The 11122-nt window shown below is 33.0% G+C and overlaps 3 protein-coding genes across 4 annotated transcripts in view; 1 reads left to right on the forward strand and 2 right to left on the reverse strand.

Moving 5' to 3' along the window:
• The window catches only part of LOC106656797 (fasciclin-1), a 54763-nt gene extending 48341 nt beyond the window's left edge, over window positions 1-6422 (forward strand). The window contains exons 13-15 of the mRNA XM_023458982.1: window positions 39-201; window positions 271-412; window positions 1944-6422. Of these exons, the coding sequence (XP_023314750.1) occupies window positions 39-201; window positions 271-412; window positions 1944-2134 (496 nt within the window). The 3' untranslated portion in view covers window positions 2135-6422. The remainder of the gene's footprint in view (window positions 1-38; window positions 202-270; window positions 413-1943) is intronic.
• Window positions 6417-7759, reverse strand: LOC106657098. The gene is made up of 4 exons (XM_014378401.2): window positions 7532-7759; window positions 7297-7449; window positions 7110-7215; window positions 6417-7031 (listed from the first exon to the last, which is right to left on the reverse strand). The coding sequence occupies exons 1-4, from the start codon at window positions 7592-7594 to the stop codon at window positions 6703-6705; spliced, it is 651 nt and encodes a 216-aa protein (XP_014233887.1). The 5' UTR covers window positions 7595-7759; the 3' UTR covers window positions 6417-6702.
• Window positions 7760-7955: 196 nt separating this feature from the next.
• LOC106657097 (protein FRA10AC1-like) lies at window positions 7956-11050 on the reverse strand. 2 transcript variants are annotated; one of them, XM_014378400.2, is made up of 5 exons: window positions 10944-11050; window positions 10457-10622; window positions 10212-10371; window positions 9427-10136; window positions 7956-9024 (listed from the first exon to the last, which is right to left on the reverse strand). In XM_014378400.2, exons 1-4 carry the CDS (start codon window positions 10979-10981, stop codon window positions 9868-9870), a joined length of 633 nt encoding a protein of 210 aa, XP_014233886.1. In that variant the 5' UTR covers window positions 10982-11050; the 3' UTR covers window positions 7956-9024; window positions 9427-9867. The 2 variants fall into 2 exon arrangements, with proteins under 2 accessions (XP_014233886.1, XP_014233885.1); XM_014378399.2 differs by lacking the exons at window positions 10212-10371; window positions 10457-10622; window positions 10944-11050 and having other exon boundaries at window positions 9427-9587.
• Window positions 11051-11122: the final 72 nt, after the last annotated feature.

The raw sequence follows: 11122 nt of genomic DNA on the forward strand, positions 1-11122 counted from the left end.
TCTAAGGACACGTTGATTATTTTGAACTATTTTTGCAGCTCGACGTATCATTTGGGCATGCGTCACGACTTCAACAGTTTGTTGGGCAATGAGAAGGAGCGCTATACGTTCTTCGCGCCACAGGACCGGGCCTGGCAGCATCTGCAAGTCATGCAGCCGTCGCTGCACAAGAAGATGTTTATGGCTGATTTCGCCTATCACGTAAGTTTTATTTTACCTCGATGAGACGATAACTTGGGTACAATATCATGTGTCAAATGCATTTTGCAGGTGAGACAAATTCTGGAGCGACACTTGGTCGTTGGCAAGGCGCTGACAATGAAGAAGCTCGTCGAGCTCGATCGCAACGATACGCTCCATCTGAAAACAATGAGAGACAAATTGACCATCAGTGTCAAGGAAGTCGGAGACAGTAAGTTATTCTCACTTATGACGTTATTCATTCTTAATTGACTCAATTAAATTGTCGGTTTTGTAATCGCGTTCATAGAGAGATCAGCGATTTTTTCTAGTACACAAAGTATTTTTTTTTTTTTTCGTTAGAAATCGTTAGCGAAGCGTATTGGCGTATTTTTCATTAGATTAGTTGAAATGAATTGATCAATCGCTCAGTCATGTTTTTTCATTCTCTTTATTATTTTACATCTAGACGTCAGGGGTTTAGACGATAGTGCGAACGATAATCCAAACCCGAATGGTGGTGAGTTTTCATAAAAAAAAAAAAAGAAGAAATCAAAAAGAGCATCAGCATATACAGTGCGATGCATAATATAAAAAAAAATTTGCTTTTACTATTGAATGATGTGTTTTTTATCAATCAAACATACATATGGGAAAAAAGACACATCATCGTACCTATATCTACAGTGTGATTAACAATGTCAGCACAATTAAATCATACAGTAGCCTTTAGCTGTCGCTAAAAACCGTAATTTTTCTCTACCATTATTTCGATTCATCACATAGTACATCGATGTATTGCCTCTCGTAACTTGTCTTCATACATAAAATTTGTTTCTTATTTTCTTTTTCTTTATTCTTTTATCGAGGAAAAAAAGTGTACGTGTCCAACTCGGTGTAAGCGTGAAAAGTTAACGTGTATTATATGGCACTCTAGCAAGGCGCGACGATTAATTATGCACCTTTGGTAGAAGGCGGGGACCATTTAAATGCAAATTCCTTGATTAGCCATGGTGAGCGCTAATTGCGACGTGTTCTCCTTGCTACGAGAAAGCCTTTTTACCCTTTTTTTTCCTCCTACTTATAACTTAACCAAATGTACTCTCTGGAAGTTTTTTTATTCGCCTTTTCATCGTGTGTAAAAGTGTTTAGATTATTCATTTGAGTTAAAACGGTTTTACGGGAAACTGACCTGCGAGCTAGCTGTGAGAGCAGTACTGTTTTACACTGTTATATCTAGAGCAGAAATCGAGTTTGGAAAGTATGACATGCTACTTCAAAATAGGATGAAAAGTTTTGTCGCAAAAAACGAATGAAAATATTTCAACTAGGAAATTGTTATGATTATCACACGCTTTTATTTGATTGCTTATTGGCTCATTGGTTTATCGACCTTTCGTTATCCAGTTTTATTACTTCCCGCTATTCTACTAATTTCACTTTTATATTTGAATTACAATGCAATACGAATCTTATTATCTATATATATTTTGATGCACATAGACAGTATTTTCATTTCATACACATTTTTATATTTTTATTTGCAATTATATTTTCTTGGTTCAGGGTATAGATATCCGTATAAAAAACACAAATGCAACACGCTCAATAATCAGATGGGGAAAAAATATGAAATGTATTCTATACATGAAACATAGGGCTGCTTTGCTTGTCACGTTATCTCGAAATACGTATACGAAACAAACAACAGTACACTCAGCATTTTGACATAAATCTCAACATTTTTTTCCCTCCCATTCCAGACTACATTATCGAATGGAAAGGCAAGAAGATAAGAGTCGTCCGACCCGACGTGGCCTGCACCAACGGCATCATTCACGTGATCGACGACGCGATGCTGCGCGAGAGCGACGTGCACGTAACCGGCAGCGGCGCTACGAGCCTCATCGTGCCGAACATAATCACATTTCTCATCGTCAAGTGGCTGCTCTAAACGCGCCGAAGCACGAGCTTAAATCAAGAGAAAAGAGAGAATGAGAGGGCAAGTTTATATATATATTATATTCACTCATCACCATCGGTCAACAAGGTGTCTCCGACATGCGCTCTTATAGAAACAACTTTTTACGCAAATTCGTTCATTCGCGACAGTGGTGAATCGATTTTTTCTGCAAAAAATAAAAAACAATTATAAATCAAATAAAACGATTGAAGTAAAAATTGCAAGAGAGAGAAAGCGAGTAACAATGTTCAGTAAAAATCTTAAGAGATTCGCTTTTGCGTCGTAATGAGATAATGTGCCTATTGCAATATCAAAGTTCGGAGACGAAGGGAAGACTTCGGAAACCGCGCAGGAAAAATTTGATTTGCTATTGTTGATTGCTGAAACGGATTTGAATCCTATTGTAATACACATATTCGGGTTTATTGTAATATGCCTCGATCAAAACGAGGATAAATAATGACATAGCCTGTTATAATTTATTAAGCGTGTGTATGTGTGCAGTGGTCGTTTAAAAGCGATAATATAAGGACGTATAAGATATATTAAGAGTTTGGTAAATAGAATAAAAGAGCGTTGATCGTACCAAAAAAAATTTAAATGATAAAAACTTAGTTGTAATTACATAAACGAAAAAATCTTAAAATTCGTAAATAGATTATACGTGTGCTTGACCATTACAATTTTAGAAATGAGTACTAGCTATTATTTGCTTTATGAGTAGCAATCGAACAAACATTTTTTCGCTAAAGGTACGTTGTATGAAACAAATTTCTTGAATTTTCAATAAACATTACTTGAAAGTATAGAATTTAGTAATTTAAAATTTTTCTAAAATGTCTGTGTACATTTTTTTGAAACGACTACTTAAAATTGTAACAAATTTCAAGTAATAAAAATTGGCATTCAATGCTTTTGTGAGTAAATCGAACAAACAAAATTAATTTACTGCATGAGCATAAAAAATTTACATATTATTGTTTCGTTCAAATTAAAAAAAGGTGAATTGAAAATGAAACGTATATAATTACCATACAAACATTATATTTGTAACGCTTGATTTTATAAATCAATACGAGTAAAATAAAAAGTCAATTCAATTTGAAGTACCGTACCTTTTTTTTGTTCATTCAGCATTTTTGTTCCGATTGCGAATGATATTATACACTGGTAAAATAAAAGATCGTAGGAATATGAAATTGTATAATGCGAATGAAGAAATGATCAAAATAAACCGAACAAATCTTTCTTTTGAAAAAACCGAATTTTACTTATATAAAAGAATATAACATCCAAATTATAATCGTATATGATAAAAGAAATACTATATCGATCGATACTGCCATGTTGAATCGCGGGGAAGAGCCAACACGCTCGAGTTTTGTAAAGCTATTAAAAAATTAAATGATCAAAAATGCTACAGTAAAAAAATTTAATGTTAGGATATAGAAAAAGGCAAAATCGAAAATCGATTATGATCTTAAAACAGAATTAAGCCATTTTCAGGTCATGATAAATTTTCTTTTTTATGCTTTTTTCAAATAATTAATAGAAAATCCGTAATGAACATTGTTGAAATGTGTTGTACAGCTGATTTTGTATATAAGATAATGGAATGGAGTAAGTCTAATGTAGTCATCGTTTTCCTTTTTTGTCTTCTTATATGAAATTTCACTTGAGTTCTTTGAATTCGTAAAGGAAACACAAGTACTGTCCGCAAAACTTTACGTAAACTCTACTCCATAAATCAAAAAATATTCCATTTTTACACACATACAGATACATCGATAATGTAAATGGTTTTTTCAAAATGTTTTAAAAGGTTTTTAATAAAGAAGGAAAACTTAAATATGTATTAATACTTCATATTAAAAGTAATGAAGGGCGTTGAAAATATCTTCATATTAATATCGAACATCTATGGCAACTATTACCTAAAACTTAAAATAATAAAACGTTAAAAACCTATACGTATTGATATCGATTTATAATATGTATGTATAAAAACAGAGAATCATTCTCTAATCGTCATTAAAGAATTCCAACTCATTCAATTACTTTAAACCATAAATAATTTGTATAAGTTGATTTATTCTTATTCCAACTTAAAGACAAACATTAACAAATAACTACAAATTATAAAAAAATCTAATTGTTGAAACAAATTAATGAAGTAAAAATAAAAATAAAAAACTTGTATACAAATTAAAACTCGAACGAATTGGAACGATTCATTCGTTTGTGAAAGAGTAAGTAATTAAAATGTAGGATCTCTATCACTGTATGAATGTATTTCAATGGTCGATTCATTCATGACAATTCACAAAAATTATCAACCCTATCACAAAATCGTAATTTAATCTATAATATTCCAGTTAAACCTTTACTACACTGATTATAATACATAGAGAGATCTGATTTCCTGATTGTAATAAACATTACAACATCACAAACATCCTCATGACTATAACTATAAAAAATTGAGAATATCCTAATTATTTTTGCTTTGAATCATTTTACAAAAATTCATAAATTTTAAATTTCTCTACTTCTATATCTTCGTGATTACAATCAAGTAACATTTTACCAATTTTTGAGCAAAGAACAAAAACCAGATAAAACATTGGTTCTCGAGACCAAAAATTTGATGCCGTTGAGTAAAATATCTCAGACTAAAAGTCATCATGACCATCTTGTCCCACAATTTTGACAACCAATGAAAATTTTTGCACCTAGTACTTTTGCAAATAAACAACATTTTGTAAACCTTTTAAAACCAATGTAAATCAATTTTGCATTTATATTATGGAAAAAACAATTTTTGTAAGTTCAATTTTAATTTGATATAAAAGTTGTTGTTTATTATTCGAAGAAAAGTTTTACTCACAAAACATTATGTATGTAAATAATAATTACATAGTGGTGGTTTATAAATATAAGTAAAAAATGGTACACATTGACGTTTGAACAATTGTATAATCATTGAAAAGAGAAATTATATACGTATACATTTTATTTGCAATTATAAAAAAACAGCAGTCACTAACAGTTAAGAGTACATAATATAAAAGATACGTTATGTGTAGTAAATTATACGTGGGTTAGCTCTAAGAATTTATATAAGTTGACGATACATTTTCCCCTGTAAGGAAGTTCTGAATCAGTTTTGACGTTCCGTCTATTCTTCAGGCATCGAGGAAAAAGTAATTGTTATCTCGAAAAAACCTCGGAGAATCCTTGGCAACAGGCAACTGTTTTTCAACTTTCTTTGAAATGATGAACGGGTCGTTTTCAGATTGTCTCGCGTCGGTCAGTATTCTGGTTTATCTGTAGGCAAGCAATCAATTGCTTTCATTTACTTAATGTATCAAATCAGTAAATTGATCGATCGATTACAGTCGCAAAATGCTCTGTAGGCATCTAAGTTTTAAATAAAAAAGTATCCGATGATAAAATAATGTTTAAGAGCAGTTTGATACATTTTAAAAAGTCAGATTCCATGCGAGTTACGGTATAATCTAGAAACATATACGTGTTAAACATAATTAAATGATTGTATAATGTGCGAATACATATTAAATACATGCAATTCACAGTTACAGGAGGTCTAACATAAGGATGATCGCGTCGCACGATAACTTTGTAAAATAGTTTAAATTCCTCCATCCACAAAAATTAAAAAAAAAAAAATACGTTCTGTTCGTTCCTTTGTATCCTAAATGATATAAATAATATATTTTCATGTCCTCCAAAAAAAAGAAGAACACTCGAAGAAGCTCACGTGTATCGAGGTATAAAAACTACTAATTGATAAGTTGTAACTATGATTATAGATCAAAGTTTTGAAAAAATTAAACTTACAAAAAAGAAGGTACAGAGATATTTGTATAAAATTTAACGAAACGCATGATTTTTCTTAAATTTTCGTCGACTCGTCAAGATAGCTGAAAAAAACTCGTACGCGCGTTCCGACTCTAGATATATAGCGTATACTTTATATGTATTAATAAATATTTTATTGTAATAAAAGAAAATGAAAAAACCTTTAATTGTAATTTAACGAATTAAGAGGACACTTGGGACATTTTTAACTATTATATTGAAGAAAAGTAAAATAAAATGAGTACGAAAGACAAAGGGCTCTCAAAAAATATTATTAATAAAAAAACGTTCCTCCTAATGCTGAATTAGAACACGATGCGAACTCGTTCTTGTAAAACTTTCGACGCTTTTGCTGTATGATTTTCTGATGAAATAAAAAGATTCTATGATATAAAGATTTTCAATGTCTTTTATTTCACCTTCATTCGTCAAAAAAAATTTTTGTTCAAATATACGTACAATTAAAAATTATAGAATAGATTAAAAAAGTCAAATATGTATAATTTTTAAAGCATCAAACTAGTAAAAGTTCTTGTTTACATAAAAAATATTTGAAATTTGAAATTTAACGTTTACGATTACAAAATAAAATTCTGCAGCTAATTAATATAATGATTGATTACGCAGGTCAAACCAGTCGTTGATAAAAAATGATACGATCGTTCACGTTCGAGTTACTACATGAATTTGTTCACATAGCTAATAATGCCTACTCCCTCAGTGGTCGTTTCAGAACTCGCCGCATCTTCCTTTGCAGGATAGAGAAAATCTTGCAGCGAATTAGACACCATCCTCCGAATATCTGAAACAATAGCTTCTCTCGCCTCGTGTTCCTGAAGCTTTCTCCCTTGGAGGTAGGGAGGAGTCCTCGACTTATCCTTATAAAACAAGTTATCCTGGTTATTTTTTCTTGCTTCGCTCGCGATGAAATCTCTCACGGGTTCGAGCTGTTCCAGGCAGTAGGCCGCTTCGCAGGATACCAGCTTGAGGCTGCGATCTTCTGTGACTAGAATTGAAGGAACCATTTTAGATTTCGATCGAGTCCTCTTTTGGCGTAATCATAAAAATTATAATATTATTATACCTTTCTGAAAGCAGTGGTAAAATCTCAATTTCAACGCGATCGCTTCTTCTTGCGTTTTCACCACTTCTTCGAATTTATGAAATTTGATATTGCCTTCTTGGCCCATCTGTAATGAAATTTTGCAGCCAAAATTAAAATTAACTATTATTTCAACGATCATAATTCGAATGACCACGTTTCAACTTACAAAACCGGTAGCCATGAAAAAGCATCCCAATAGACACTTCTGCATCATTTGTTGACTTATCTCTTCCTCTAAAATTATTTGTCTAATGCAAGTACTCACATCCCATAAAGTAGGCTCATCATTTTCGATTTTGTGGCATGAGGAAGCATTTGTCTGTTACGGCGTCGAAGTTAAAATTGTTAATAAGAAGTGAATAATATTTTTTGGGCGATGCTGATTATTTAAAGAAACTCACCCGTGTCACCGCGAGTCGCGATAGCAAGGCCAAAACTAAAAAAGTTTTCGTTGGACAATTCATGTTTATCGGCTATATACGTTAGATGATAACTTGACTATAGCCTATGTAACGTTTGATCGGCGAATGGATTTTTCGTATTGCGCGAAATGATTTAAACACATGTAAACACACGAGTACGCGTCGCTTTTGATGTTTACGTTTTAATAGAGCGACAATGTGTTTCGAATGGCGAGCCGAGCAATAATCACTTACACACGTGCACACACAGCGATGCCTTTGCTATACACGCGTGAAAACTCGTAAATAGTGTATCAAAATGTTTTGTATCAAAATAGTTACGCGTAGTTCGGGGAAAAACGTTTAAATAACGAATATATTTGATGAATACGCTTATCTCAATGAATGCTTTGTAAAATCATAATATTCTTATAAGTAATTTTTATTTTCTATCTAATTTCACAAACAAGTAAAAATAGAGTTTCTTACAAGTACTTACACTTAGTGGTAAATATTCGATGATTCTGACAACAAAAAAATGAGAAAATAATGTTCAGTTAACACTTAAATTAGATTTAGTTTTAACATTAATGTCACTCAACAACACCTTACGAAGTAGAAATCATGCTTATCTCTTAGTGTCTAACAAGAGAAAAAATTTTGAAAATATATCATTATATTATGATTGAAAACAGTTAAACTAGTTGGACTTTTTTTTTTGCGTTCCAATTACTTCAAAATCTCGAAATATCGTATACTCTTTCGACCGGTTTTTCGTCCTGACGTTGCCTTTTCCTCAATACGTTGTTGATCAGAGATTCGTCGAGATAGCTGCAGCCGCTGCTGCCGAAATAGGCCTGCCAGTCGTCGTTGTCGTCGCCCGCGACCTCCTTGTAAGCGACGAGTTTCCTCGGCATCGAACTCTTTCTCTTGTTGCAACCGCCGCTTGGCTTTGGCTTGTCGTTCGTCGTCTTAGGGCCACTATAGCACTTCCTATCGTACGTCTTTTGTTTCTCAGCCGGTGGCTGCTGCTGCTGAGCCGTCGTCGCTTTACGTTGGGCGACGTTCTTACCACCGCTCGACGACGATTCCTTACTGGAAATCTTGGCGGGGACGCTGTTGTTGTTGCTTTTCCGATTGGCGCCATCGCCGCCGCCGTAGTAATGATGATGATGCGAGCGCAAGTGCAACGCCATGTGTCCCGGCCGGCAGAACTTCTTGTCGCAGCGCGTGCACTCGATCAGCCGATTCTGCGGATAATGCGTCACCTGATGCATGCGCAGATAGCCCTGGCGGCTGAACAGCTTCGGGCAGTTCGGGCACTTGAGGACTCGCTCGAGGGATTTGCGCTGGTGATGCTGCCCATGGAGGGGTTGCTGCTGCTGTTGCTGTTGTGATTTCGTCGATCGCATGTTATGCTGATTGTACAACTGGTCCGAGGACGAAGACAATGAGACTTTCGTAGAGTTCATTTTTTTCTCAAAGAGCGGGAGCTGCGAGGAACGAATTGCGAATTACACTTCTTTTGTTTTAAGGTAACTGAATCAAGTGTAAATATAGCGCGATTATAGTTTTGGGGGTAATACAGGATTTATAGTTGCTATTGTGTACAACATAAGGTTCAATGCCTTAGATCAAATGTTTATCCGATTAGAAAGGAATTCACTTTGATGTCGTATAAGTATTTGGCAGTAAAATCAAAATTAATGCAAATATATTTTTACTCTTTAAAGTACACGACTTGAAACGTTTTGAATAGTTAATTATTCGATTATTCTTTTAAACTACACTTTTTTTAAAAGTTTATTTCAATGTGAAATTACTTTTTTATTGAATAATAGGGACATGCTCTTTCGATAATTAATCTCGTTATAAAAGAAATCAAAGAATCTTACCAGAATACTTTGAAATATCAACACTGTAGATGCGGAGAACTATTAGGCGATTGAGAACTATTTAGGACGAACGACCATACACGACTGACGTCTATTTTTCAAAATCCCATGAATCGAAACACATACTAATGTTTGTGTCGCGCGAACTCCAGCTATCCCAGCGATATCAAACTTAATCCGTGATACGAAGTTATGCGTGTCTATACCTATATGTGTTTCGTAGGTACAACGTAGAACGTGAAGCATTAAATCGTACTGACGTTTACGTTGACTCATTTCATCAAGTACATATTTTAATGACTAATTGAAATTTCTAATTCGTTTTTTCAAACGCGTTTTATTTTCGGTAAATAAAACTTTGGATTTTTACATAACTACTATTTACGTATAAAAATATATCAACATTTGTACAAGTCTAAAACTAATCATCTTACTTAAAAATTAAAATAAATCTGATAAATATGCATCTATTTTTTCTTCTGTGTTCATTTCGGTCTTTTCTTCAGGATCCTCATTAGTCCATATGTTATCTTCTTTTGCTTTCTCTTCTTTTTGAGACTCATCTTCGGTTTCAACTTCAACTTTAATTTTTTGATTAGGTGAAATTGAACCTTCTTTGCTTTTTCGTTTTTTACTTTTACTGCTACTTTTTCCAAACAGGTTGTGTTTTTTATGGTAATTCAACATAATTGAACACTCTACGCATAATGCTGAAAGTAAAAAATTTATCATTCATCTGTTTATTCTTATATTCTGCTTCGTTTGAGGAGTGAAAATAAATTTACCTAATTTGACTAATGCATTATGATTTTGTCCATGTTCAATGTACTTGAAATTAACTTCCCAAACCTTCAAGTTTTCTTTTGATGTACACTTTTTATTACCACAAATTTCTGACCCTTTATTACTAAGTACTTCATTCTTTGTTCTCCATCGAAGAGCAATCTAAAATAAATAAATGAATAAATAAATAAATTAATTAATTATTTTTAATAATGCTACAGATGCAAACTTGATTTAAAATCATTACTTGATTAGATTTATATCGACTTAAATCTGCAATACAGTATTCTTTGAATAAGTCATCATAATAGGTTTTCGCTAAACGCTTTTCATATGTGTCTGGATTTTGATCCTTGTCATCCCATAAGAACTTATGGTGTGCTTTAATGATTTCACTTTTATCCATAAGGTACCTAAAAAAATAGGAATTTTAGAACTACTTAGATTACAATTTTTTAAAAATTAAATTAATAATACACTTTTCTCTTTCTAACCAAACAAAGTAACTTCGACATAAATTTTAGACTTTTATTAAAAAAGTAAGTTGTACAACTTGTACAGTTATGTTTTTTCAACCAAAACTCGTTACTCGCCTTTATCTTGCGTTGAAATTCCTTGTTTTGTAGTTGTTTTGTTGAAAAACCATAGCTGCACCAATTAATAATTACACTATTTTTAATCATATTGAGGTAAAATCTTATGAAATCAAAAACACGAAAAAAATTAATTCTTACGGGTTTTTCGATGAAGAACAACCGGGTTCGCCACTCATGATGATTTTTAACGTTTTAGAAAACTAAAAGATGTTATGAAAGATACACTACACCTGCTACTGTCTGTACTGCATGAGTTTTGTGGATGATTGTAAACATAGCAGACGACGAATTATTCCAGTTCCGCTTCCCTTGTCTCC

Source organism: Trichogramma pretiosum, unplaced genomic scaffold, assembly GCF_000599845.2.
Source record: "Trichogramma pretiosum strain Unisexual culture from Peru unplaced genomic scaffold, Tpre_2.0 scaffold37, whole genome shotgun sequence".
Classification (NCBI taxonomy): domain Eukaryota; kingdom Metazoa; phylum Arthropoda; class Insecta; order Hymenoptera; family Trichogrammatidae; genus Trichogramma; species Trichogramma pretiosum.